Here is a 27372-nt window from a genome sequence, read left to right as displayed (position 1 = left end):
GTTCAGAGATGTCCGCGGGAGCCCAAGGATGCTTTCGGCACCAACTTTCTTTCGGGATGCTGCCCACCTCTTGCTGCTGCAGGGAGGGAAGAATTTGGGGAAAACCTGTGCTGAGGCAAACCTGCGCAGGATGGGATCAGTGGGATCTGAACAGGGTGGCTTACGGACGGGGCTCGCATGCCAGGGGACATCCAGGCTGGCACAGGGGGGGAGAGTGGACACAGAGCTGGGGAGAGGCCCGGGGTAACACCCAATGCCAGGAGGAGGAGGAGAGGGCAGCAGGGAGCCGGGGCAGCTGCAGCCAGGGCAGCCCCTGGCTTTGGACAATTTACAGCACAGACAAATAGAGAGCAGGAGGGGAATGGTTAAGCTGAATGCTACGCACAGAGAACAGCAGCCCTGCGGGTGGCGACTCACTCCCCCGTGCACCCCGCTGTGTCCGTGAAGGGTGCATGGGCAGACGGGGTAGGTACCCCTAGCGCAATTCCACCTTGCTGGGAGCAGCAGCCCAGACGCTCAACCTACGAGTTACCAGCAGAATTCAGCATCGTTAGCGCTAATTGATGCTCGAGGAGGAGCAGCCCGAGACCCTGCATCCATCAGCCTCACCCAACATCTGCTTCCTGCCAGCCCCAACGCCTGCGGCACGAGCCTCTCCCACGGGAGCAGCAGAGGGTGCCTGGGTCCCCTCATGCCAGCTGAGGAGAAGGTGACGGAGCAGAGGATGAGTCCCCCTGTCACTCACACAGCCGGGCTCGCAGTCACAGGGAGTGAGGACACCGGTAAGGAGCAGCCAGAGTGGGACGATGCAGCAACAACTGGAAAATCAGGCCCCAGGTCCCCAGCTCTGCAGGGACACAGGCTGCCAGCTGCAGGGGACACGAGGCTCACAAGGAAAAGGCCAGGGTGGCTCGAGAAGGGTCTCCAGCTCCCATCCACGCCACTGCTAACGCTGGCCGCTGCCAGAGGCGGGCACCCCTGGGGTCCCAGGAAGGTGGAGAGTGCTGCTGTCACTACACCGTCTCCTCTCCCACCTCTGATCTACTACCACCACACAAGCTGGGCCCAGAAGCTGCCAAAAAGCACTGCTCCTGGGGAGGGGCAATCCGCAGAGATGAGTTTCTTCCAAAGGGAGGTACATGGGCAAACCCTCAAAAATTCAGCACAAGATCTGCCTCCTAACTGGGGCGCTTGGCGATGCTGCTGCCAACCTGTTTGCACTAGGCTGCACCCAGAGGCAGAACTAAAAGTTCTTTCAAGTCAAAAGAAGAGCCCTAAAAATGCATCTGGAAAAAGAGACACACGCCCCAGCACCTGCAGATCGCCCCGCTGAGCCCGCTGCCCCCCACGCTGCTCTTGCCCTTTCAGCGTGGGGAAAACTGCCTTGGCTCGGGCAAGGGGTGCCTCCAGCCAGCCGAGGACACGGCTCTGCACAGCCGGTACCACCCCTGCGGTCATGAGGAGGAGTTCGGCGCCATGAGACAGACCTTTCCTCTTGGACTACTTTATTTGGTAAAACTCAGAAACCAGCAACTGATTGAGCTTCCCAGAACTTCCCTCCCTGAGCGAGCCACAGATCCTGTGGAGGGAGAGGAGCACGCTGTCCCACTCAGCTTCATCACCCACATGTGGAGGAATCCTCCCTCCCCGTGTCCGCACATTTCACCAGCCCCAGACGACTCCTCCAGCCCTCGCCCTCACCCTACAGGCAGCTTCGCTTTCCTCTTCCAGAAAACATGAATCAAAACAGAATCAAAAGTGAAACTGAAAGAAAAAAAAAATAAAATAAAAGAACCAAACAAAAACCAGATACTAAAGACAACAGTGACGAGTGAATCCAGGCAAGGGCACCGCATCAGCCGAGCGCTACCGGTCAGTCACCCGAGAGCGACCAGCAAAGCCCAGTTCTGGGTCAGTAGCCAAGTCCGCAGGATTCCTGAATCCAAGGCAGGCAATGACGTGGTGCCTGACCAACACCCCCCCCAAATCCCTAGCAAGCTGGCTCCCCTCCAGAGGCTCCTTCCCCCATGTCCCCTCAGGCAAGGGCCACCACCGCTGGTGTTCAGCTGGGGTCCCCAAGCTACAGGTGGGGAAAAGACTCCCTTGCTCTACATGGAGGGAGGTGCTAGGGAACGACCCCGAATCCTGCTAATGGATCCGGGTCAGCTCCTCCACAATCTTTATCAGGTCGTCTACAGTGGCTTCCCTCTTCATGCCGCTACCGTCGTCAATCTGCAAGGAGAGCAAAAGGCATCAGAGCACGCAATGCCGAAGAACACCCTTACAGGAGGGCACACATTCAGGATTTACTGCAGCCTGGAATCCTGTGCAGGGTCCCTACTGCTAGTTTGGAAGGGTCTAAGCTCACATCACCCATCGCACCTGCAAGTTTGCCACCACCTCCTGCATCTTGGGCCTGCTGATGTCCAGGAAGCTTTCAATCAGGTCACCATCAATGAACCCCGTAGCCGGTTCTGTTTTGCGTTCAGTGTGAAACGACCTCCAGGTGCCACCGTCAAGGAGCCAAATCCACAGGGAGTAACAGCAGCCCCGGACTACGGCAGCAGAGCAGCTGCCCCAGACTGACAGTGCTGTGTCGGGAGGATCACCGAATTTGTGCCACAGTTTTAGGGCTACCACAAAGCCAGACTCATTCTCAAACCCTGTAAGATAGACCCTGCTCTACTGCAGGCACCTTCTGGGAGCACAAAGCCCTGGGAACCTGGAAAACACACTGCCACCCTCTCCAGCTGATGTACGCTCCCCACCAGGGTGTCCCAACAGAGATAAACCTCCACCACCCCACCCTGTGCCTGGCTCGGGCCAAATTCCCAAGCCACCCCCCAGCAGCGAGCGGCGCAGGCTCCTGACCGAACTGCGAAAGGATATAAGGAGTGCTCAATCTTGCCCACGCTCTTGATGACTTTATTCAGCCTGTTCTGCATGTCCAGCAGGAGGTTGTACCAGCTCTCCGACAGTGAGGTCACCAGTCCTGCAAAGGGCAAAATGGAGATGAAGGGTCAGGGCTCACCCCAGGGTGTCCCAGCAGCTCCCAGCAGGCAGGGGTTGGCAGGCTGCCAGGACTGGAGTTGTGCTGGAAACTGGTGCCTGGGAGAGCTGGGACAAGGAAGGAGTTTCAAAGAAAGCCAGAGCACTTTCCTCTCCTGGAAGCAACCCAGGGAGAAAAGCAGGTTTCTGAAGGGAGTACGGCACAGAGCGCCACGCGAGCGGGGAACAGAGAAGATTGGAGACATGAGGAAACCCCAGCCCAGGTTCAGCAGAGGGAAGGGGACCTGTCACCCTCCCACTCAGGCTGGGGAACCCCAACCCTTACCAATCATGCCGTTGACTGTGCCGAAGAGAACAGAGCCCTGTGTTGGTGTAGATGTCTCCCCCAGGTTCTGCATGACCAGAGACCCGTGACAGAAGACATTGACAAACTCTCCCAGGTGGGACAGCCCCACCTCCTGCAAGTGCTGGCGCTCCTCATCGGTCGTGGCCGCGCTGAAATCCAAAGCACCCTGGCTCAGTCTGTGCTGCGGTGACATGAAAGCTTCCTCTGCTCCCACCTCACCCCTCCTCAGAGCTGGGCATGCCCCTCCCAGCTTTCCTGCCTGACACACATCCCTCTTGTGGAGGAGAAGGTCCTACCACCCCCATCCCTCCCATCACGCATTGTCACATTCCCCCCTGACAGCCTGCTCACCTGTCCTTCTGGCACACAAACAAATTGAAAGCATTCTCTGCTCCCAAGAAGTTGTCATCGTCCAGGATCTCCACGGCACTCATCCAGTTTGGATTGAAGTCCCGGGCAATCTGGAAGGGGACAAGAGGAGACTCAGTGTGCCCAGATGGCCTGGCCTGTGATCCAGCATCTTCTTCCACCCAACGCTAACATTCAGGAGCAAGGTGGGATCCAGTCTGTCCCTCTGTGCTAGATGAAGCAGCTGAGCGCAAAAGGCACTGAGCACCTTCTGGAAGTGGCCCTGGCCCGAGTGGCACTCTGACAATGCCAGGACACTCCCTGGGCAAGCGCAGGTCAGCCCGTGCCAAAGGCATGCCCAGAGCCACTCTAACACGGTAAGTGCACAGACTGTCTCAGCGCCTGGTCCCTCCCCCAGCTACGCTGCATTTGCTGACAGAGATGCAGTCGCACTAAGCCATTCCAACTACACAACAGGCAGTCCAGATGGCAGCTCCCCACCCTGGCAGGCAGCAAGCACGCACCCAAAGCCTGCTCTTCAAAAGGCTGCTGATACACTGTCCACTTCCCTGGAAGTCCAGATATCTGTCCCTCCAGAAAACACAGGGATCTAGGCGATGCTGCTCTCATTGCAGAGCCCTACATCATTGTCTTCAAAGGGCTGGCAAGGTGGGGTGAGTCAGACTCCTTTTACCACCTTAAACACTGTTCCCAGAGCTACTGGAACAGGCAGCACAGATTCCCGGCATGCCTTTGACCAAGACTATTCGACAGCACTGATACCTCCTCGAAGTTTCCTTCCATGGGCTTGTATGCCAGGAGGAGGACAGACCGCATCAGATCTCCCACAAGGATGAAGTCCCCCTTAGTCTTCAGGTAGAGTGCCATGATGTTGTTGTAATGGTTGCACTCCGTGCGCAGCTCCTTCTCAGCTGTCCACTCGTACAGGCGCACCTGAAGGAAGTGACATGGCTCTGAGCCAGCACGGACACCCACACCAGCCAGGACACACTCCTTGACAGAAGTCAGGGACCTGGCTAACATCCACACAGGTGGAGCAGCTTCCAGCTCTGAAATGTGCTCACAAAACAAGTCAGGGTCTTGCAAGAGCCCTACCGTGCTGTTGATGCTGGCTAACAGCTTCCCATTGAACTCCACCATGGAATACACAGCCCCCTTGACCTCCTTCTCAGCCAGGCTCTGCAGCTTCCCTGGAATAAACCCATGCACAGCCCAGTTATTTGCCCTGTGCTCCCAAGGGTGGCACAATGAGGGGATTCAGATGAGCTGCTCTAAACATTGCTCGCCCTAGAAACTCTCTCAGAGGATCTCTGGGCGAGTAACACAGGAGTGACATGACAGCAAGGGCAGCCACAGAGAAAGCAAATCTCAGAATCCAGTCCTGGTGAGGGATTCTTGGGCTTCTCTAGGAGATGAGGGGAAAGGGAACACACTGTAACAGCCTGCAGCAGAGCAAGAGCCTGCCTGTGGGTAGCTGGCAGCAGGCTCCTTGAGAAAAACTGTCTGCTGCTGGGTCCTGAGCTCTCTTGGGCCCGAGAAGCTCATCTCTGACCTCCCTCAAGCAGCTGGTCTTGGCCATGGAAGAAGACCTTGTTCTTACCATCCGAGTAGTGGAAGACAACGATGCGGCCTTGTTTGGGCTCTGCCTCCTCAGGATACACCATGGCGGTGCCCACAATGAAGTAGGTGTTTGGGTCCTTGCCGAGCTTGCAGGAGACCAGGCTGAGAGCGTACTCATTTTGCAGAAACTGGTGAGCATGAAGCACTGTGCAAAGAGGGAAAGGCAGAAACGATCAGGTCACCCACAGCCCAGCAGGCAGCACTTCCATGCGTAGGCAAAGCAGCTGAAAACTCAAGACATGCCCAAGGTAGCTGTGTGGAGATCTTCTCTCCCATTCCCCACCACCCCCTTGTGCCATCAAACCCTGCTATGTCTTAAACCTACGCCCTGTGGCTGACACTCCTCCAGCAAAAATGCTCTGTCTGAAGGGAACGTGCAAGATGACTGATCTTCACAAGCCTTTGAAGATCGCTAGTCTCAGCCACACGCTGATGGGCTCGTCCTGCGGGAGAAAACTGGCCTAGGGTACGGGCAGCATTTGGGACCGGTACCTTCGAAGGTGTGCTGATCTATGATGAGCAGGTTGTGCACCTCCACCTCCTCTCCAAAGGATGTCTCATGCGGCGCTGTGCTGCTGGAGAACAGCTTGCTGGTGCTCACGCTGCTGGACAGGGCCTAGGACACAGGAAGATCGGTCACATCCTCATGCTGCTCCACATGGGCTGAGGCAACCGGGGACCAGGAAAATACATGGGAGAGAAGGCGAAGCAAGGAGCTCCCTAGGCTTGAGCAAAGGGACCCACTCCCTGTTACCAGCAGAGACATGTGACATGCATGGCAGAGGTAGCGCTGCTGAGCAACAGCATTAACAGAAGAGTTTATGCAGTGTTGTAGTTTCCAACAGAGCTATTGCCTGAAGGGCACTTGTGCCTGCATCCCTAGAAGAAGGAACCCACTCAAGACCAGACAGAAGCCTGTACAGAGACTGAAGGAGCAGCACCCAAACCCAAAGGTGATCAGACAGAACGGTAAGCGTGTCGAGGCTGCCAGAGCGCAGCACAGAGAGCCCTTGTCACCACCACACAGATCTTACTACCCCATCTCCTCCCAGGCTGCCACAGGGAGGAGCTTGCACTTGGAGCTTCGGAAGAGAAGACTGTCAAGGAATATCTGCATCATGGTTTGGCCTGAGGAGCTACGGTACCCACAGCCCAGGGACGACCTAGCAGCCACCCCTCACCTGCGTGCTGGCGCTGGGTCTGAGTGCAGTGGTGCCCCCACTGGCATCCTGCACCTCGATACGACTCGAGAGCACGCCGAAACACTGCGATACCTCTTGGTAGCAGATCTTCCTGCGGGACAAACAGAGCTGTGTGGGCAGGAGAGCCAGCACAGGCCACCTCAAGGAGAGCACGGGGGCTCTGGAGACAAGAACAGACAGAGCTGTTCACTTGCCCAGACTGCTCTGAGCACAAGCCACCAATTCACTCTGCGTGTCAACTAAGCCCCCAACGGGAATGCTGACTGTGAAGTCCTCCTCCAACCTTGTCCCATGCCGTAGAGCATGTGCCCTCAAGCTGGGCTCCTTCCCCCTGCTCAGCTCACCTGGGTGATTCATAGAGGGGAACCGTGCGGATGTGCAGCTTCTGGATCTCGTCAATGGTGCCAATTGTCAGGGTGCTGTTGTTGGCCAAGGCCAAACTGTATGGGAAGACAAAAACAGGAGCAATGGCACTTATAAGGTGGATAGCATAAGGTGGATGGCACAGCAAGAACCTCCCTCCCCTCCGCACCCCTCAAAACTGCTGATCCCAAGATCCTATTTGCTGATCCCAGGATCCCACTCACCTGTCGGGATACCCATCTGAGTTGAGAGGACACATGTAGTTCACCTCCTTCAGGTTGACATTGGAGAAGACCAGCTTGTGGTTACTGCTGTAGATGACGGTGGGGCGGTCAGAGCAGGCAAACACGTTGGTGGTGGACAGAGAGCGGAACGTCCTCAGGACGGTGGGCTGGGTCCCAAGGGTCACCTTCTTCCGGTCACTCAGCAAGCCTGCCAAAAAGGAGCACTGGTGTTGGGAGCTGCCACAACGGAGCTCCTGAGAGCAAGGCAGAGCGCAAGCAGCTGCAACACCCTGGGAAGAAATGAGTGTGGGTAAATGCATCCTGCTGTCAGCACAGGGCAGCAAAGCAATGAACGTAACCATCGGTCTCCTTTCTTCAGAGCCCACTGGAGAAATCCACCAACTCCCAGCGCCCACAGCCAGTCCCACCTAAGCATGACCCCGTCACAGTGAGAAAGAAAGAAAAAGAAGATCTCTCCAGAAGGATGAAAGAAAGCACATCAAGCAAGAGGGCACCAGTTCAGCCACCCCCTTCAGCAGCCTGCTCAGTGCTAGGCTCTGTAGTCACCTGTCTCAAGGCTGAGCCCAAAGTAGAAGAGAGCTCCATCCCCTAGGGCACACAGAAGGTAATGGCTGCTCTCAAAGGTCGTCATCAGGATGGAGCGAGGGATAATTTCTGCAGAGAGCAGAAGAGAAGGCTGATGTCACTCGTGACTCAGCCAGGTCAGTGACTGCTGCCACCACCCAGCAGCCCCAGGAGAGCCCTACCTCCTCCCAGCATCTCCTTGTGCAGCAGTTCAAACGAAGGCAGCTTTAGGATGCGGGCAGAGATGTCAGTCCAAAGCCCGATCGCACACAGTGGGGACATGCCATTAGTGTCCCCCAAAGGGGTGATGTCCAGGCAGGCAACTTCATGCTCCATTTCCGTGCAGCTGGCAGGAGGGAGGAAGCAGAGGTGTCAGTCCTGAGCCCAAAGACAGACAGCAGAGGCCAAGAGCCCTCAAGCCAGGACAAGAGATGTGCGCCCACCTGATCTGCCTGAGCTCCTGGGGTCGGATCTCCAGGTAGTACAGGGCTCGTCCCACAGCCACCACTACCTGGTTACTGTTACAAGAAGCCACACTGATGTTCTTCCCGTTGGGCTCTTTCCACTCACTCACCAGGGCTTTGGGCTCCTGACTAACCAGTCTCACAGAGGCAGAGGTGATCTGGAGAGAGAAAACGTCTCTGCTCAGAGCCAGACCACCACCTCCCATTCTGACAACAGCCCAGGGAAGTACTGCAAACCCTGCCCCGATAAGCAGGGCAGATCTTTGCGAGTCCCACAGTCAATAAGGACAGTAGGGTCATCATGAAAGATGTATCTGTTTCCCTAGAACTGGCATTACCTGGATCAATTGCTGATGTGCCACATTGCCGCAGAAGAAAGTCTGCTGATCATCCACAAACCCTGTGAGCTCCGTCTCTTCTACTTCCTCTCCATTTAGCATCAGAACTCTGAAAGGCAACTCCTGTTACGCCATGCTCCAACAGGTGCCTGACAGCCTGGCTCAGCATGAACCCCACCTTACCTGGTTTGGCCCACAAAGGACAGCACCAACGTGTTGTCTGTTTCACGGTGAGAGTCTGACCTCAGGGGCCACAAACCTGCAAGAAAGCGAGGCCACACTTGCTCACAGTGAATATTCCAGAAGCTGGTGGGTGGCAAGGCCCCTGCCCCACACCCAGCCTCAGTCTGTGCACGGTGTGCCCCCACTGGGCCCTCTCACGCTGCGGGTGGTATGAGACAGCACCGAACAGCTCACGCACCTTTAATCCCTGGCAAGTCAATGCTGGCGTGCTCATGAATCCCAATGCCGTTCCGGATGATCCGCAGCGAACCCTCTTTAAATGCACCTGAGCATGTGACCAGCTGGAAGAGAAGCAGGTGGTCTTTACCAACCACTGCCGGGAAGCTTCCCCACTCCTCCTTGCAGCGATGGGTTCAGGGGAAGGTGGGATACCCATCTTCTCAGAGGAAATTTTTTTGGTAGCTGATCCTTCCTAAATGCACAAAGGCAACCCCTTCCTCATGAAGGGGGGTACCCAGGACTTAGCCACCTCACTCATACCACTCTTAGTAGGACCTCAATACCATCCCTGCACCTGGATAAGACTTGGAGATTCTCCCACAAAAGATTTGTAGTCTTTTCCTTCTGTGAACAACCGATGCATCCATCTGGCCGGCCCAGACATTCCCAGCACTGAGAGAAGAAAAGCAGAATCAACATTACCTGCCCCTGGCCTTGTCTTTCCAGGTCTACCACACACATGTCGACGATGGGCCCGAGGTTGGTGAAGGTCTCCATAGCCACAACATAGGAGCCCTGCTCGTTGCTGTCCACGTTGAGCTATGAATAAACACAATCATCAGCTTTCAGCAAGACCAGGCAAGTGGAAAGGGTGTAGGGCAGACAAGAAAGGAAGATTTATCCGCATACACCTCTTAAGGCCATGAAAAAATTAAATATGTACAAACCGCTGTCTGAACACACAACTAAGCCAGAAGACATCTGCCGTGTACCTTCACAAGTTGGGAATCCCCAAGACGAGAGCCGACAAACACAACTCCATTGTCCAGGTAGGTCAAGCACTCTGCAATGGACGTCTGGGAATTGAGAAGACACAGATGAACCACTGCTAGCATGGGAAGAACCCTGCCACGCTCCGCAAGCACCACATCTGAGCTGCAGCCCCATAGGAAGACCTTGCACACATGAGAGGAATTTAATCCCTTTACAAAACCCATGGAGAGTCCAAGCTTCTCCCAGGGACAGCACACAAGCACCAGGCAAAAACCTGAGATGGTGTAAACTTTCAAGTACCACACAGGGAATTTCCCAGCAACAGTCCAGAGCTGCAAGAACTGCAAAACATCACTCCACCCCGGGCTCCAGAAGAGACACTGTTCCTGCGACTCAGTCCTCAGCGAAGCATGTCCAGCCTGCAGAGCCTCCCAGCCCCGCAGCGAGAAGCGACAGGGACAGCACACACAATGGGGCTGAGTCCTACCTCCCCGAGCAGTTCTACACGCAGGTCCTTCAAGGTGACAGTGCCGTCCATCTGTTCCTCCTTCTCCAGGAGCAGCATGAAGAGGCGCCCTTCCATGTCCCCCAGCAAGTATCGGGACCCGTTGGGATCCACACGGTTGTGGCACACAATTGTACTTTGCTGCACACGAAGGAGGGAGGGAATTTTTAGGAACCCATTGAAACAGCCCCAAGCGGGCAGAAGGGAACAACCACACCCACAGCGCACCGGCTGCTAGCTGTAACCCCAGCAGAGTCCATGCCTCCTACACAGAGAGGGCTGGATTCACCCTTCAATAAACCTCACCAGCAAACACAACCAGAACCTGTAGTCAAACAGTCTCATTTTTGTTCACTAGGAACCACCTCACGTTCTTAAACACATTGCTAGCTTGTTCACAGCCCAGGGAAGATGCCATCAGAATGCCTATTTTCCTAAGGCTGGGCCTTCCACAGATGCAGAGATGCTAGCTGGGACCTGCAGAGCTCCAGGCCTCGCTCCATCTCCGGACCCAAGCTCTGCAGACACTTTGCTGTGTGGTGGATGCTGCCTAGCCTCCTGTCAACGTATTTGGCTTTGGTTTCAAAATCCTGATCTTGCAGATCTTTATTGTATACAAACAACCTCTCCATCATTTATCAACGGCCCTGGCAAACTGGGGAGGTCCCAGACAACCTGAGGGAGGCCAGCGTGACCCCATCTATAAGGGCAGGAGGAGGATCTGGGAACTACAGTACAGGCTCATCAGCCTGACCTCAGCGCTGGGGGAGGTTACAGAGCAGGTCATCCTGAGCACCATCACACGCAGTGTACAGGACAACCAGGGGATCAGGCCCAGCCAGTACAGGGTTATGAAAGGCAGGTCCTGCTTGACCAACCTGATCTCTGTCTACAAGATGACCCACCTAGTGGATGAGGGAAAGTCTGTGCATGTTATCCATTCAGACATTAGTAAAGCCTTTGACTCCGATTCCTACAGCATCTCCTGGAGAAACTGGCGGCTCATGGCTTGGACGGGCGTGCTCTGCGCTGGGTGAAAAGCTGGCTGGGCGGCCAAGCCCAGAGTGGTGGGGAACGGAGTGACATCCAGCTGGTGCTGGTCACAAGTGGTGCTCCCCAGGGCTCAGTGCTGGGGCCAGTCTTGTTTAATACCTTTATCAACAATCTGGATGAGGGCATCAAGCGCACCTTCAGTCAGTTTGCAGATGACACCAAGCTGCGGGGAGTGTTAATCTCTTGAGGGCAGTAGGCTCTGCAGGGGGAGCTGGGCAGGCTGGACCGATGGGCCGCAGCCAGTTGTGTGAGGCTCAACGGGGCTCAGTGCCGGGTCTCGCACCTGGGTCACAACAGCCCCACGCAGTGCTACAGGCTTAGGGCAGAGCGGCTGGGAAGCCGCCCATTGGGAAAGGGCCTGGGCGTGCTGCTTGGTGGCTGGCTGGACACGAGCCAGCAGTGTGCCCAGGTGGCCAAGGCAGCCAGCAGCATCCTGGCTTGTATCGGAAACAGCGTGGCCAGCAGGACCAGGGCAGTGACTGTCTCACCTGTGCTCAGCACTGGTGCATCTGCCCCTCGAACCCTGGGTTCAGCTCTGGGCCCCTCACTGCCAGAGGGGCTGAGGCCTGTCCAGAGCTGGGCAGGGGGTGCTCAGCCTGGAGAGGAGGGGACTCGGGGGGGGACCTGATTGCTCTCTACAGCTGCCTGAAAGGAGGTTGTAGGCAGGTCGGGGTCAGTCTCTTCTCCCAGATAAAAAGCAACAGGACAAGAGGAAACAGCAACTTGTGCCAGGGGAGGTTTAGATTGGACATCAGGAAAAATTATTCACTGGAAGAGTGGTCAAGCACTGGACCAGGCTGCCCAGGGACATGGTGGAATCACCATCCCTGGAGGGATTTAAAAAACACATAGATACGGTGCTTAGTGATATGGCTTAGTGATGGACCTAGCAGCCCTGGGTTAATGGTTGGACTTGATAATCTCAAAGTTCTTTTCAAACCTAAATGATTCTGTGATTCTAAACATCCCACTGGCCTCAAGTACAGGAGTGTCTGCACTCTGCCTGCACGTCAAGGACCATGTCAGCAGAGCGCAGGTGACTCACTCTGCCTGCTCCAATATGAGACTCTCCATCACAGAGCTCCAGCAGTAGTCTGAGAGCCTGCAGGCATTCAGGCAAAATGTTAGTATTTCTTTACCCAAGATCTGCAGTTCTTTTCTAGCCTGTCAATATTTCCAGCTTAAAAGGACCTTTTGATCATAGCTCAAGCCCTGTTTCAGGCTTGCATGGCACCTCAGCCATGCCATTTGTGCTTCCTGCACCATTTAAACATGGGAACTGGCCTGTCCCTGATAAAAACCACATGCTCAACTTGTGTCACAAACCCTTTAAGTCTTTTTTCCTTTTGAACAAGTGCCCCAATCATATACCAGTGTACTCAAGTCTTCAACAGGCTCATTCATTATCTTTTGCTGCCAAGAATGAAACCAGGCTCTGGCCTGGATCCTTGCCCAAAGCATGCACTACCTCCTAATTAATCCTTTTCTCTGGGGCTCAAACAAGATTTCAGCTTTGCTGCACCATTTCTAAGCACTCAACAGAGAGCAGAGCCACACACTGCACTGCCAGCACAGGCTGCCACCAGTACAAGGATCACATACATCCACCAGTCCCCAGAAATACAGACCAGACATCGTGTGGAACACCTCCACTTGCCAAACCTCAGGGAGTAAAATGTTTCTATTAGACTACACCTGGAGACAAAAAGCAGTTTAAATTCTTGAGTACAACTAGCCCAATATCGTACCGGCACTCTGAGAGATGCCAGCGAATGAAGGAATTACACAGGATACATTTCTAGGTCTCAGCAGCCGCTCACCTTGATGATAGGTGGAGCTATAGCTAGGTATTTATCTCCGTTGTGGTAGGTGATAGACTCCTGCCCAATGATGATCGCACCCCCAAAAGGCTCTGGCACTGTGCAGGGGAGAAGACAAACGCCCTATTAGAGAACCTGTGCAGCACGAGTGAGGCAATTCAGCCTTGAGAAAGACACGGGAGGGAAGATCTTTTACAAAGAAGGACCAACCTGCGATGACCATGGAGGCTTCAGCCTCTACGTTCTCCTGTTTCCAAGGGCCTTTGTTAAACTCCTTCTCGCGCAGGGACACCTCGTACGTCTTGACATGGCGACCCTGAGGGTCCTGAAAGAGAAGCCACAAATGACGATGTACACTGATGACAGCCTCACGTGCACGGCACGAGAGGCTCCAGAAGCAGAGCTGACAAGCAGCTTGCGAAGCAAGGAGACTCCACCTCGTTTCCTGCAAGAGCACTGTCACCAGCGAGCTGCTGAGGCTTCCCACCCCCCTTTCTCTCTCCCTCAGACCACATGTGTGCCTGAACATACACATACTGCTGTTCTCCCTAACTTTACCCATATGTAGAACAACCTTTGAATAAATGCCTGTGCCAAAAAAAGACTGAAAAATATTCTTGCATTTTTATACAAGTGATTTTCTGGAACTCGTATTCATCTGACGCAGAGTGCTCTAACAAATCTGGGCACAAGTGACACTACGCAGTATCACCACCGCCTCCAGCTCCAGCAAGTCATTCAGGAATTCAGCTCTGCTGTAGCGGTGCAGGTGCCAGAGCAGCTGAGCTCCCACCTCAGTGCTCCTCAGGCCTTGCAGCCTGGTTTCCTGAGGAAATATAACCTGCTTGTCGAATAATCCCCCAATGGCTCTGCCAGTCCAGTGGGCAATTTCAACTAAACCTGGCAGGCACAGAGGTCTCCAAGGCAGCGAGGCCACGCAGCCCTCACTGAAATATGCAGTGGGTGGGGAAGAGGCCCACAGATCAGCACCCCACTTCAGGAAAAGGTGGTCTACGCTAACTAACACTTGGGAACCTGCATGGGAAAAAGGTGTATGAACACCCAAAGCAGAGAGAAGCCTTTGAACATAACCCACTGACCAATTTAATGTCTCCAAAGCTAAGACAAGGCTCTAAAGCACAGGGAGTCAGGTTTCCTTAGTCATGTCATTCACAGAACTATTTTACTATGCCTTGCCACTTTCCAGATCTGAGCAAAACCATTTTTATTCCTCCCTGTAGCCATCAGCTCTGTAAAGAAACACTCGCAGGAAAGCTGGGCACCTCCCAGCCCGTGCCACTTGGCAAACATCCTCACTGATGGCGCTCCAAAGCTCGAGGTCCTGCTGGGAGTCGGTGGTGCAGCACAGAGGGAAGCGAAGAGCAGCACTGGCTGACAGAGAAGGGGAACCCAGGAGGACAAATAGCTCTGTGGGGAGGAGAAAGCTGAAGTGGGGCTGTTAAAATGGCAGAGGAGTCACTAATGAAACTTGTGACAGTTCTGCACTTTTTTACCCCACACCACAGCAGCGATTTATTTTTATGAACTTCCCCTTTTTGCGGTATCTTCTGTTTCAGAACTACACAAAAATTACCTCAGACACTGCTATTCTACTCAGTCCAAATCCTGTGATAATGATTAATACATTGAGAAGGAATAAAAGCAGCAGCTTGGAAATGTTCCCTTCTCCACACACACGCAAGTCAGAGACCCAGGGACCAAAATAAAGCCAGAGTTTATGCAAGGCCTAACGAGTCAGACAACTTACAGCTCGCTCCTGCTACAAGGATAAAATTCATGCTGAGTGTCAGGCATGGAGCAAGCTATTAATTGCCTCTCTATTTGTACAATACATGTTTATAACAAATGAAGCATTAACAGACTTGCTCTGATTTAACCTGTAAAGGTGTCAGATCTCCAGATAAGACCTTTTTCACTAGCTGTCTACGTGGGATAACCAAGCTTCTGTTTTATGATGCTCTTGAGTACCAAGTGAAAACTGGCACGCTCCTGTCCAGACCCTGACACGGAGTTTAACAATTTGTCCTAATCACCATCCCTCTCTGCCTCAGTTTCCCCAGCATGCAACAGCAACGGTACTAATCAAAGTCACAGGTATGCTCAGCACTTTTCAGAGCAGCACACCACCACTGCTAGGCTTCTTAGTGCCGGGGAAGTCACCCAGGCAGTGAGTCAAAACCAGAAATACACAACAAGCCACCCTCAGGGCATATTTCTAGGACCAAGATTGGCTATGAGCTTCCCTTCTGACACCAGGTTCCAAAGTCAGTGCAGCTGCATGGGAGAAAAACACAGTCCCCACATACACTCCCAAATCCCACAGAAATAAGATGGTCACGTGTTGTGAAAGCACGCATGACAGCCCTCCAGGTCAGGCTCTACAGTGTACGCAAGAGAACACGACTCCCTTCTCCTCTAAGTAGAACAGCAGTGCTTTTTCTAAGAAAACACTGCCTTTTCCTACAACATAGTAACAGCTGAAAATCCTTTGCTTTTTCAGGTAATCAAACCCCTTCCTGTTTTCTTCCTTTTTTGTGCACATTGTTAACTTGTCACACAAGTGCCTGTGACGCGGGCAGGATATGTGACAGCTGGGGACACTTCCCAGCAAGGCTGAAGAGAGCACGCTGTTTGTTCAGGTGACAAGCGAGAGCACCAGCTACCCACAGGGCAGGGGAAGAGCACTGTCCTGGCACGGGGGAATCTGGGCTGCCCTCCCAACCCCCAGTTACGTGGTGACAAAGTGATTTCTCCCCTGGGCCTTTACTCAGAACTGTTAGGGGGCTTCAGCAGCACCCAGATAGGGAATAAAGTCACTGCTGCCACATGGTTAGTAGCTCTAATGGTATGAGTTTGCCACTAAGAACTATGCCAAAGCTGAACTGAATTCACAGCAGATCCTATGCGCTGCTGTCCCAGGAACTTTCAGCTAGGTCCAGGCTACCCACAATTTGACAAAGCAAAGATAATCCCTCGCTCAGTCAGCACAGCAAAGGCTCTTTGGTTCAAAATAAGCATTTAGAGAAGGGCCTAAAACACTGCCTCTGTGAGGACCCAGACGATAGGAGAGGTTATGACCCCTCTTTACACTCCTGGGGTGGCATCCCAGATACAAAACAAGACACTTCCCCCCCCCCCCCCCCCCCCCCCCCGGGGAAGGCTCAAGTCTCACAGCATTGCCTACAGGAAACAACTGGCTCTGGCTCTAATCCACCTGCTCAGCACTTGCTGGAAAGACCCACGCACTCCTGCATGTTTCACAAGGAAATGGTCCTAGCCGGAGCATTGCTTCCTCTCTCCCAGAAATGGAAAAAAGCATCAGAGAGGAACACGGACTTTCCTCAGCTACACAATAAGCCTGCAGGATCCACAACTGTCTCTCGGGTCTGTTCAAAGCATTGCCTTCCACTGGCCGCAGGACACTGCTGCTGCTCCAAGCCCTCTAGAAGACCTTTAGAGACACTGGCTGGCGCACCAGCCACCTCCAGCATCCTCCACCCAAGTCACCAACCGAGAACAAGGTACCTGGTAGACAAAGCAGATGGTTGGAGCCTGACAGCCATAGAGAAACTTCACATCGATGACTTGGAGCTCTTCCAGGCGGATGTTAAAAGCCTTTAACTCCTTGTTCTCCCGGTCCAGGGGAATGACCTTGAAAAGGCCATCATAGAGCCGCAGGCCGATCATCCGGCACTCTGGGTCAATGATGCCAATTATGCCAGTCTCTGAGGGACGGCCAATGCGATCCTGAGCAAGAGATCCACAGAGAGGGGAAAGAGAGCAATTAGCACCAGAAAAAAAATCCCCATGCGCGACTCCAGATTAGTAGGTACAAGAGTAACCACCCCTCAGCTGAGAAACAACTCCTTGCACACCTCCCAACAGGCTTTAAAATACCATCTGGCAAGCCAAAGGCAATTCAGGCATCTCCTGCCTAAAGCAGACGGTCCTTTCCACCAGAGAGCCTGGCAGAGCTCCCACAGCACACACCTCTCTCCCAGGATCCAGGCACTCCCGGAACAGACCCACAACTCGTTTCCCAATACTAACTCCACTGAATGACCTCAGAGAAGCCACATTGCTGTCCTGTGCCTCTGCTTTCTACCACTGACAGAGAACGATGTTACACTGCCATGAAATGCTTTGATATCCATGACCAAAAATCACCCTCCAGAAATCCACCCCATTATCAGCCTCCACAGCCTCCGCACCATTACCCGGCAGGGGCTGATATCAGCATCTCTGTATGTCATGAGGCAGAACCGTGGCACGGGAAGATTAAGCACTTTTCCCCAAACACGCTAATATGTTACCTACACCTCCTGCCCCTAACTCCCTGCTCAGCTTCACAACAGTAACTCAGCAGAAGCTCAGTGCCTGGAAACAGACGGAAGATATTTTGGCTTGACAGCTGACGGAAATTGTTTGGCTAAAGACTAACAAAAAAGCCAAAGAGTCAGGACATGTGGATTTCTGACCTGCTCAGAAGGCATGATTTTAATCCACACAGAACAATGGAGAACATCTCCAATTATTATCAACGTCGTATAGCCACAATGGTAAGGGTAACTTCAACAGTCATGATCCTGCTATGCAGCGTGTAGAGACCAGCCACGAAATGCCAGAAGAGTCATTTCCCAGGGAAAATTGTACCTTATGCCGAGTTTTGAGAACTAATTCTCTTTGAGAGCTAATTCTCTTTAGAGTAGGAGGATCTCAAATTATCCTTATTCTGCAAACTCCCCTGAGAACACAGTTGCAGCTATGTCCTCAATCCCTGAGCCTGACTCACTACAGGCAAAAACCTCTGGAAATACCAGCGGCAGCAGGTGAACCATACCAGAGCCAGCGGTAGGCAAAGAATCGTACATAACCAGGCAGAAACCCATCACCTAGGCGCAGCCTCATCACTGGAAATGTAAAACCATCACTGAGGAAGGGAATCTGCCCCTTTCAGGTGCTGCTGCTTCACTCACCTGCACGTTGCCATGGGCACGGGTTATAATATCAATGCTGTCCCCGTTCTGCTTGTACTCAAGGATGCAGGCGTTATACTTGGCTGTCAGGATGAACAACAAATCCTTGCTCTCCCCCTGCCAAAGAGAGACAGCGTGCCTTCAGCAGGGTGGCAGAGCCAGTGGTACCCACGCGCCCATGCCTGCCCTCCCCAGCTGTGAGCAGCCCCCTCCCCGCAGCACACCCACCTTGGGGCGGAAGAGTTCCATGACGGCAGTCTTGCCGTACATCCCCACCTCCTTGACGGGCCGCAGCCCCTCCGCTGTCACCACATAGATCTCCAGTCGTGTATTCTTGGCGATCAGCAGGTTCAAATCCTCTGCTGAGGTGAAGTGTCCTGGAAAACAGAGAGAAGAAATCACTGCTGAGCCCCAAAGAAGTAACAAGGCAGCACTGTGAGGTGCCCTCACCGAACAACCTGCAGCAGTCTGCCGATCCTGGGAAGCCTGGCCTGCACCCCCCCAACCTCAGACTGAGCGCCAGCCTCCCTGCAGCACCCCCCAGCCATAGCACCACAAAACCCCAGCACCTTCCTCCCACAGCACCCAGCGCCCTCAGGAACCACCTTTCCTGTACTTTGATTTCTCATCTTTCCCCAGGGAACTCTATTCCCAGGGGCCCCTCCCACCGTATCCCCTCTCCAGCGTACGCTGCAACAGCCTAAACCACCGCGCAATACAGCAAGACACAGACATCACCACCAGCTCTCCCCACAGCACCCCAACCCTCTGCTGCTCTCTAACCCCTCCCCAGGAACCCCACTTCATCCCCACGCACTAAACCCCCACTGAGCTCTCAGAAACCTCAAACCTGGCCCAGATCCCCCTGAGACACCCCACTACACCCCCAGCACAACCCCAGTGCCCCGCACCACTTCCATAAACCTAAACGCACCCGCAGTACCCCACAGCACCGCCCCCGGGAAACTCACGACACCCTCACCTCCCTCAGTGCCCCACAGCACCCCAACAAACCTGAAAGCCCCCCCGGCTACTTCTGGTGCCCCACACGCCTACTAACCTTGGGGCACCCCAGGCCCCTCAGTGTTCCCGCAACGCCCCCAGATCCCCTCCACACCTCAGCACACCCCAAGGCACGACAGTGCCCCCAAGTACCCCCACGGACCCCAGGGAACCCCCACACCCCGCCGGGGCCGCAGCACCCCCGCAGCTCCCCAGTCGCCCACTGAGCCTCAGGAACCTCAATGTCCCTCCAGCCCCTCAGTGGCCCCCAGCACCTCCTCGCCCACCAAGCCCCCCGTGCCTCAAGAACCCCGCCACCACCCCCACGGCCGCACAGGTCCCGCCGCGCCCGTTAGGCCGGGGGTCCTGGCGCCGCCTCGCCGGCGGTACCGGTGACGCAGCCGTTCACGGCCGTCGGCTTTTGCGCCGTCACGACGTAGTTGTAGGACATGGCGGCGACAGGCAGAGCCGGTAAGGCGGGACGGGAGCGGGACGGAGCCGGAGCAGGACGCGGCGCGTACCGGGAGCGGGGCCTGGCGCGGCCTCTCCGCCGCCGCCGCCACCGCCCCTTCCGCCCGCCGCCATGACGTCAGCGGAAGAGGCCGCGCGGGGCCGCTCTAGGCCGCTGGAGGACCCGGGGGAGCAGACGAGAGGGCAGGTGGGGAAGGGGATGTTTCGGCGGGTCCCTGCTTGCGGGGGGGATCTTTACAGGGGGGTGCGCCCCCTTGTGGCCCCCCACGCCCCGAGAAAGGGTCCCTGCTGTGGAGAGGGGGTCCCATACTGAGATGGGGTCCCTGCTGGGGGGGTGCGCCCCCCCTACCCCCCGCCCCCCCCCCCGCCCGCCTCAAAAGGGTGTCCCTGCTGGGGGGGTGCGCCCGCCTTTGCCCCCCTCTGCTTCAGGGACAGTCCCCCTCCCCCTTCCCCCCTGCCCCAGGAGGGAGTCCCTGCTCAGGGGGATGCTCCCACCCTGTCCCCCAGCCTGGGAGGGGATAACTGCTAGAGGTGTGACCCCCCACCCCCTTGAGGAGGTCCCTGCTGGGGGGCTTGTCCCACCCTACCCCCCCACCCCCCAACACCCCAGGAGGGGGTCGCCATTTGGGGATGACACTGAGCCCACCAGCCCCGTCCCCCTCCTGCTGCCCCTGTGCCAGGCCAGACCGTCCCTGCGGCTCCCCCGGGTGGGAGGGGGTCTGTCCCCACCGGTGGTGGACTTTGCCCCCCCTCAGCCCCCACTGCCTCCCGCCAGCGCTCGGGCTCGGGCTCGGAGCTGAAGCCGTGGGATCCTCCGCTGTCCCACCACATCACCTGCATGGAGGTAAGACAGGGCGGCGAGGAGCCCCCTGCTCCCCCCGCCATGGGGTGCCCCCCCTGTGCCCCCCCCTGTGCCCCCCTTCTGTGCCACCAGGTGCCCAAGAAGCTGGTGAACTCGGTGGCGAGCTGTGCCGATGACGCGCTGGCAGGGCTGGTGGCCTGCAACCCTGGCCTGCAGCTCCTGCAGGGACACCGGGTGGTCCTACGTGCGGATCTGGTGGCCATCCAGGGCCGGGTGGCCCTGCTCTCCGGGGGGGGCTCTGGCCACGAGCCCGCCCATGCAGGTGAGCCCCCCGCCGCCATGAGCCGGCTGCCCCCGGCACAGCTCCGAGCACCCCATCCCGCTCCGCAGGGTACATCGGGAAGGGCATGCTGACCGGCGTGGTGGCCGGAGCCGTCTTCACCTCCCCGGCCGTGGGCAGCATCCTGGCAGCCATCCGGGTGGTGACACAGGCTGGCGCAGGTAGGGTGACACAGCAGGGCATGGGTTGGGGCTTTACCCCCCTGCCACAGCTTTATGCCCACCACACTGTGTCCCGCCGTAGCTGGGACCCTCCTGATCGTGAAGAACTACACCGGGGACCGGCTCAACTTCGGGCTGGCACTGGAGCGGGCGCGGGCAGAGGGGGCCAACGTGCAAATGGTGGTGGTGGGGGATGACAGCGCCTTTGCCACCCTGAAGAAAGCTGGGCGCCGCGGGCTGTGCGGCACCGTCCTCATACACAAGGTCTGCAGGGTGCCGCTGGCACCCAGGGCCCCGCTGCGTCCCTGTGGGGGTGTAGGATTTTGGGGGATGGGGCTTGGGGGTCCCTCACCCGCTGCTGCCCTTCACAGGTGGCGGGGGCCCTGGCCGAGGCGGGGGCAAGCTTGAATGAGATCGTTGAGAGGGTGTCAGCGGCTGCTAAAGCCATGGGTATGCCTGTGGGACCCCCTGCTGCCCTGTGGGGACCCCCATGGGGGCCAGTGATTCCTGGGGGGATACTGTGCCTTGTCCCCCAGCCCCGTATCCCCCACCCCTCCTGGCAGTTTGCAGCCCCGGGGCAAAGCAGAGCCCCCCCATCGGTCCCCAGTCCCCTCAGGCTTAACCCCGTTTCCCTCCCCACGCAGGTACCCTGGGTCTCAGCCTGTCCCCTTGCAGCATCCCGGGGTCCAAGCCCACCTTCCGGCTGGCTGAGGATGAGATGGAGCTGGGCCTGGGTGAGGAGCTGTCCCCCAATCCCCCCCCCACCCCCCAGCAGGGGACGAGTACTCCCTGTTAGCCATGGGGCAGGCATCACCCAGTGCAGGAGGTGCCTGCAGCACAGGGTGATGCCGCCCCATCTCTACAGGGATCCATGGTGAAGCGGGTGTGCGCAGGATGAAGGTGAGCGAGACCCTGCCATGTCCTGCTGCCTCCTGCTCCCCGCCCCCCGCCCCCCTCCCCAGCTTTGCCCTCATGGCTCACCCTGTGTCCCACAGGTGCTGCCGGCAGATGAGGCAGTGGAGACGATGCTGGTGCACATGACGGACCCCTCCAATGCCTCCCACTTGCCTCTGAGACCTGGTGAGCCCCCCTGGCCCTCTGCATAGCCCCCAGACCACCCGGGCAGGGGTCTCATTCTAACCCCTGCCCTGCAGGAGCCTCCGTGGTGCTGGTGGTGAACAACCTGGGCGGGCTGTCCTGCCTGGAGTTGGGCATCGTGGCCGGCGCGGCTGTGCGCTGCCTGGGTGAGTGTGTGCGTGTGTCTTTGGGGCACCATGCCCTGGCTGTGACACTTTTGCTTCTGGGGACCCTTCCTGTGACACCCCCCAGGTTCACAGACCCCCACCCCTGTGCCCGTAGAGAGCCGAGGTATCCACATTGCCCGGGCCCTGGTGGGCTCCTTCATGACAGCGCTGGAGATGGCTGGGGTCTCCCTCACGCTCATGCTGGTGGATGAGGAGCTGGTGGGGCTGATTGGTGAGTGCCTGCTGGCAGGGATGCAGCATGGGATGGGGGTCCCCAAGCACTCACTGGGTGACGAGGCAGCCAGGACACAAGGTTGGTGGGGTGTCCCGAGGTGCCCCAGTGCTGGCTGCTGGCACAGGTGGTGCTGCTGGACACGCTGGTGAGGATCCGGCGGAGTCCTGCTGAGCCAGCGCTCAGCTCTCACCTCCTACTCTAGATGCCAAGACCACTGCCATGGCTTGGCCCAGCCTGGCCGCGGCACCTGCAATGAGCCAGAGACAGGAGGTGCCAGTGCCGATTGAGGGACCAGGGACCGCACAGCATGAGACCAGCACAGGTACCAGCAGCCCTGGAGAGCTAGAGTCCCTCAGGAGCTGGCACCGCCCCGTGCCTCGGTTTCCCCGTCTCCCCCAGGGACGGGCAGGGGTGACGTCTCCTCCCCGCAGGGCCTGGCGCAGCTCAGGCACAGCTGGTGCTGGAGCTGGTGTGCAGCACCCTGCTGGACATGCAGGACAAGCTCAACGAGCTGGACCGTGAAGCAGGTGATGGGGACTGTGGCCACACGCATGCTCGAGCTGCCCAAGGTGGGTGCTGGCACCCTGAGGGGTGCTGGGGTGCTGTCGGCCGGGGACTCACCCCAGCTGTCACCTCCCAGGAGTAGAGTCTTCCCCAGGACATTCCTTCTCGGGGAGCGGGGACCCCTGAGCTGGGGAGCCTCCGAGTTGCCCCCTCCTATGGGATAGGGTCTCCACACCTGCATCCCCAAAATGTCTCTGCATCCAGTGGCAGCTGCCCCATGGCATTGCAGGGGGTGTCCCTGCTTGTCCGCAAGAGGGGCAGGGATCCCCAGGTTCCCCTGGAGCAATCGGGAGGCCCCAGCTGCCCCCAGGGTGAGACAGAGGTCCCCCGGGCCTAGTGGGTCACCCACGTGGAGCTGAGGGAAGCGTTCTAGCCCGTTCCTGCCTCGTTCCCTACAGCCATCCAGGAGTGGGTGCGTGCGGGGCCGCCACCGGCAGCCCCAGCCCAGCTCCTCTCTGCCCTGGCTGACCTGCTGCTGGAGAAGATGGGTGGCTCCTCTGGCGTGGTGAGCGCAGGCTAAGGGGAAGGGCTGTGGGTTTGGCTTGTGACACCGTGGGACCCTGGGTGTGTCCCTGCTGCGAGCGGTAACGGGGCTGGTGTCCCGGCAGCTCTACGGGCTGTTCCTGACGGCGGCCGCCCAGCCCCTGCTCAACCGCAGTGATCTCCCAGCCTGGGCTGATGCTGTGGATGCCGGTATTGAAGCCATGCAACGGTGAGTGCCATGGGACCCCTGGGACCCCTGATCCCTCTGCAGAATCCTGCCAACCCCTCTGCATCCTGCACAGGTACGGAGGAGCCGCACCAGGAGACAGGACGATGGTGAGTGCTGGTGTCCCAGGGGAAGCGGGGTAGAGCCACGGGGGCTGTCAGCAGCTCTGGGCTCAGCCCCCTTCCCCGTCTCTCCCAGCTGGACCCGCTCTGCGCTGCGGCACAGGCTTTGCACGCCCTGCGCAGCCCTGGTGTTGACCTGCTGCCGGTGCTGGCCACTGCCGTGCAGGTACGGGGCAGGGGCAGCCCCGGACGGGCAGCCCAAAGCCGCATTGGCACAAGAGCAGGGTGGGAGTCACCACGCTGGGCTGGCCTGCGGGGTGCCGGCTGCCCCAGCCGCATCCTGAGCACAGCCCGTTTTTCCCTGGCAGAGCGCGGAGGCCGCGGCAGAGGCCACCAGGCACATGGAGGCCGGGGCGGGCAGAGCCAGCTACATCAGCTCGGCCCAGCTGCTGCAGCCCGACCCAGGTGCGGTGGCGGTGGCAGCTGTGCTGCGGGCCGTGCTGGAGGGGCTGCGGAGCTAAGGGGCAGCTGGCCCTTGGCCACCCCCAGTGTGGCTCCAGCAGTGATGGGGGACTTGGCAGCACGCCATGTGTACCCCCAATAAACCTTTGTGGTCCCTCTAAGCTGGCCTAGAGCATCCATTGCTATGAGAGGGATGGGATGGTGGGGATTGGGGCTCGTGGGGATGAACCCAGTTCTGCCAGGACATGTCCCCACGTGAAAAGGGAGAGGAGCAGAGATCCAGCTGGCCCTGTGTTCCAGTGTGAGCATGACTGCTGGGGAGGAAGGAAGCTTCCGGGCTGGCCATGAGCCTTCCCCATCGGGTGTCAAGAGGGGAAACCGCAGGGCTCACATGGCCCCAGGCACGGGGCCTGGAGGAGGCTCTAGGAAAGGCACCACCAGGGGCAGGGGCACAGCCTGCTCAGCGGAACAGGGTGGCCCCAGGCTGGGGCAGGGGCCGGGGGTGAGCAGGGGGACCAGCTGGCGTGACCCTATACTGCTAGACGAGCTCTGCCTCCCAGCAGCAGAGGGGAGAGTCTGTAGGAGCCAGCAAGGACAAGCCAGGCCCTCAGAGGGGGGACAGCCTCCAAGCAGTGCAGCTTGGCTTGGCCAGCACCTTCTCCCCCAGCACCCGTCTCTCCCACCCTGGCTCCTGGGGCTCCCCCTCGTCCCCACAGACGCACGTGCAGGAGCACTGCAGAAGCCAGTGGTTTATTACGTGTCCACGAGGGCCCCAGGGGGCTGCGCGGCTGGTCCTGCCACCCACACCCATGGGGTGGAGGGAGAGGCACAGGCAGCCCAGTGAAGGGCAAGGCACGGTGCGAGGGTCTCCTCCACCCCTGCCACCCCAAGCTGGGCTCCCCGCACAGGAGATGGTCCCAGGGTGGGGGGTGGCAGCACGGCCGTGTACACGGACACTCCTCCAATGGCTTCTGACCTGATGAGGCTCTGGCAGCTCCAGCCATCGTGTTGAGGATGGCACTGCGTGGCACGGGGAGGGCAGTTGGTGTGGCACGGACCGAGGTTCAGGCGTGAGAGGCCAGCTGGACCCAGCAGGAGCTGGCACGAGGAGGCAGGCAGGAGCGTCACGCTGCAGCTGCCCTCATCCTACGGCAGGCAGGAGGCCAATGCCAGGCCACAGCGGAGGCAAAGAGATGTCCACACCACAGCAATCCCTCTGCCATAAGGGAGCTGAGCCTGTTCCTCCCACGGGCAGATAAGCATCAGGCACAGGCAGAGGGACGAGGGCACGGCGACAGGCCAAGAGCAGGGCCGGCAAAGCAGGCAGGGATGTGATGGGGTCGGAGTGTTCGGGGCTGGTGGCCCTGAGAGGGCAGGGAGAGACCTTGGCTGCTGCAGCAGCATCAGCGCTCGGCGGTGAGCAGCGGCTGTGGGGAGAGCACAGGTGAGCCCGGTGTCTGCGTCCCGCTGCCTGTCCCTTCCCACCCAGGGCCGGGGGGTTAGCCCAGGGAGAGAAGACCGAGGGGCTCTGATCAACAGCTACAAATATCGTAAGGGCGAGTGCCAGCAGGACGGGGCCAGGCTCTTTTCAGCGGTGCCCAGTGACAGGCCAAGGGGCAACGGGCACCAACGGCAACACAGCAACTTCCATCTGCATGTGAGGAGGAACTTCTCTGCCTCGGGGGTGGCAGAGCCCTGGGCCAGGCTGCCCAGAGAGGCCGAGGGGTCTCCTTCTCTGGAGACGTTGGAACCCGCCTGGACGCGGCTCTGTGCAGCCTGCTCTAGGGGAGCTGCTTCAGCAGGGGGGTGGGCTGGGTGACCAGCCTGCTGTGATTCTGTATGGTGGGAGGCAGGTCCCCCGGCTAGACTCCCAAAGCCACCCTGCAGCCTGGCATTCCCCCACAGCACAGCTGGTACCTGGCAAGAGTCTGGAGAGTCGGCGTCGGGACGCTTCCAGCTTGGCCTGGCCAGAGCCCCCAGCACCAGCACCCCAAAGAGGATGATCAGGAGCCCCAGCATGTTGGCAAAGACAGCCTCAGCAGGCAGGTGCTTGTAGTCAGTCGTCCCGTTCTTCCTTGGGAGAAGAATGGCCGAGAGCTTTCCTGCATGTGCCCAGCCTTCCCCCTAAGATCATGCAACCCTGCACCCACCCTGCAGCGGGGAGCTGTGCAGGTTAACCACACACCTGAGGCAGGAATTGCTCACTCACTTCCCTTTGCCACCCCATGCTCGGTTTCACTCGATGACACTTCTAGCACCGAAAAACAATGAACAGCCCAAACCACACTCCTCCTGGAGCCACCCTCCCAGCAAGGGCTCCCCCCCCACACACTGCGATGCTCACAGGCTGAAGAAGAGCTTCTCGTTGATGCCCGACACACATGAGGCCACCGACAGCATGAGGATGGTGGAGCCAAAGAAGATGTGCACAGGTTTGTAGAAGGCACGGAGCCAGGCAGGAGCCCAGGGCAGCAGGAAGGTGCTGAAGCCAGCCAGCCACTGTGGGAAGGGGAGGTGAGGGTGAAGGGCACGGTGCCGGGGGTGGGGGCAGGGTGCTGGGGAGCAGGGCAGCACCCACCTGGCAGGAGAAGAGCAGGATGGTGGCCAGCCCCAGCCAGCTGTGCAGCGAGTACATGTTGGGTGTGCCATGGCTGTTGTGGAAGCGAAAAACAGCCACCAGCCCCAGCACGGCCAGAGTGAAGGCTGCCAGGGCCAGGGAGCTGTGCAGCACCTTCCAGGGGAGCTTGGGGCCCCTCCAGGTAGCGGGCAGGCGGTACACCAGGGCCGCTGTTGGGTGAGAGGGTCAGAGAAGAGCCGTGCTGGCACCACGTTGCGCCACATGCCCCACTTACCTGCACTGTACAGCACCACCATGCCTGTCACCATCAGCACTGGGTGCCAGTTGAACATCTGGGCGCTGCCATCCAAGGCGAAGCCACCGCGCCAGTGCTGGCACCAGGCGCTCACGAAGGCCACACACACAAAGCCCAGGCCACCCAGGAGGACGCAGAAGGGCAGGAAGGGTAGATCCAGCATCTCCGTGACTTGGTGGTGGCACCTGGGGAAAAGCGAGATGTCTGCTCAGCCTCCACCGAGGTTTTCTGCCTTCGCTGGCTCTCAACTTTGTGCAGACACCCCCAGGGAGGAGCCAGGCTGAAAAGGGAACCAAGCACCCCGAGGAGGGACAGCTCTGACCCAGCTGCTGCATGGCCAGGGCAGGATGCCAGGGCTGGAGATGACCAGCTGGGG

The 27372-nt window shown here is 57.9% G+C and overlaps 3 protein-coding genes across 10 annotated transcripts in view; 1 reads left to right on the top strand and 2 right to left on the bottom strand.

Annotated features, from left to right (window-relative positions):
- Positions 1-1488: 1488 nt before the first annotated feature.
- On the bottom strand, positions 1489-19596 carry DDB1 (damage specific DNA binding protein 1). The gene is made up of 27 exons (XM_055721811.1): positions 19464-19596; positions 18300-18448; positions 18072-18188; positions 16621-16842; positions 13285-13399; positions 13075-13172; positions 10184-10342; positions 9696-9779; positions 9406-9522; positions 8942-9044; positions 8704-8779; positions 8521-8629; positions 8162-8340; positions 7901-8064; positions 7701-7808; positions 7134-7341; positions 6891-6986; positions 6526-6637; positions 5837-5960; positions 5325-5489; positions 4820-4914; positions 4487-4657; positions 3707-3816; positions 3335-3504; positions 2890-2992; positions 2383-2506; positions 1489-2232 (listed from the first exon to the last, which is right to left on the bottom strand). The coding sequence occupies exons 1-27, from the start codon at positions 19522-19524 to the stop codon at positions 2149-2151; spliced, it is 3423 nt and encodes a 1140-aa protein (XP_055577786.1). The 5' UTR covers positions 19525-19596; the 3' UTR covers positions 1489-2148.
- Positions 19597-19642: 46 nt separating this feature from the next.
- Positions 19643-24284, top strand: TKFC (triokinase and FMN cyclase). Of its 4 annotated transcripts, none has more exons than XR_008734100.1 (18): positions 19643-19731; positions 20320-20388; positions 20479-20668; positions 20737-20847; positions 20930-21111; positions 21219-21297; positions 21492-21581; positions 21713-21747; positions 21843-21927; positions 22002-22091; positions 22207-22323; positions 22529-22648; positions 22758-22895; positions 23095-23201; positions 23289-23395; positions 23499-23602; positions 23676-23709; positions 23798-23887. XR_008734100.1 is itself a non-coding variant. In XM_055721850.1 (18 exons), exons 2-18 carry the CDS (start codon positions 20383-20385, stop codon positions 24180-24182), a joined length of 1731 nt encoding a protein of 576 aa, XP_055577825.1. In that variant the 5' UTR covers positions 19661-19731; positions 20320-20382; the 3' UTR covers positions 24183-24284. The 4 variants fall into 4 exon arrangements, 3 of the variants coding, with proteins under 3 accessions (XP_055577827.1, XP_055577825.1, XP_055577826.1); XM_055721850.1 differs by lacking the exon at positions 23095-23201 and adding an exon at positions 24030-24284 and having other exon boundaries at positions 19661-19731; XM_055721851.1 differs by lacking the exon at positions 23095-23201 and adding an exon at positions 24030-24284 and having other exon boundaries at positions 19697-19731; positions 20300-20388.
- A 570-nt stretch (positions 24285-24854) lies between these two features.
- LOC106631130 (lysosomal membrane ascorbate-dependent ferrireductase CYB561A3) overlaps positions 24855-27372 on the bottom strand; it is a 4320-nt gene continuing 1802 nt past the window's right edge. For 4 of the 5 annotated variants that reach the window (XM_055721883.1, XM_055721880.1, XM_055721882.1 and 1 more), the window contains exons 2-6: positions 26976-27181; positions 26702-26910; positions 26468-26622; positions 26041-26197; positions 24855-25550 (exon numbers count right to left, since the gene is read on the bottom strand). In XM_055721883.1, the coding sequence (XP_055577858.1) occupies positions 25527-25550; positions 26041-26197; positions 26468-26622; positions 26702-26910; positions 26976-27159 (729 nt within the window). In that variant the 5' untranslated portion in view covers positions 27160-27181 and the 3' untranslated portion in view covers positions 24855-25526. Of the gene's footprint in view, positions 25551-26040; positions 26198-26467; positions 26623-26701; positions 26911-26975; positions 27182-27318 lie in introns of all 5 variants that reach the window. The other variant, XM_055721884.1, reaches the window with a different exon arrangement.

This window comes from Falco cherrug, chromosome 10 (genome assembly GCF_023634085.1).
Source record: "Falco cherrug isolate bFalChe1 chromosome 10, bFalChe1.pri, whole genome shotgun sequence".
Lineage (NCBI taxonomy): Eukaryota > Metazoa > Chordata > Aves > Falconiformes > Falconidae > Falco > Falco cherrug.
The sequence above is the reverse complement of the archived record's forward strand: the minus strand, read 5'-3'. Positions and strand labels throughout refer to the sequence as shown.

Excerpts from the sequence above, each read along its gene's own strand:
- DDB1 (XM_055721811.1), bottom strand. The coding sequence starts at position 19,524 with ATGTCCTACAACTACGTCGTGACGGCGCAAAAGCCGACGGCCGTGAAC. Across the intron at positions 8,341-8,520 it reads CACATCAGCAATTGATCCAG|ATCACCTCTGCCTCTGTGAG; the intron begins GTAATGCCAGTT and ends TTCTCTCTCCAG. Across the intron at positions 7,342-7,700 it reads TGGGCTCAGCCTTGAGACAG|GCTTGCTGAGTGACCGGAAG; the intron begins GTGACTACAGAG and ends CCTTTTTGGCAG.
- TKFC (XM_055721850.1), top strand. Across the intron at positions 21,928-22,001 it reads CCACTTGCCTCTGAGACCTG|GAGCCTCCGTGGTGCTGGTG; the intron begins GTGAGCCCCCCT and ends CCTGCCCTGCAG. Across the intron at positions 22,092-22,206 it reads CGCGGCTGTGCGCTGCCTGG|AGAGCCGAGGTATCCACATT; the intron begins GTGAGTGTGTGC and ends CTGTGCCCGTAG.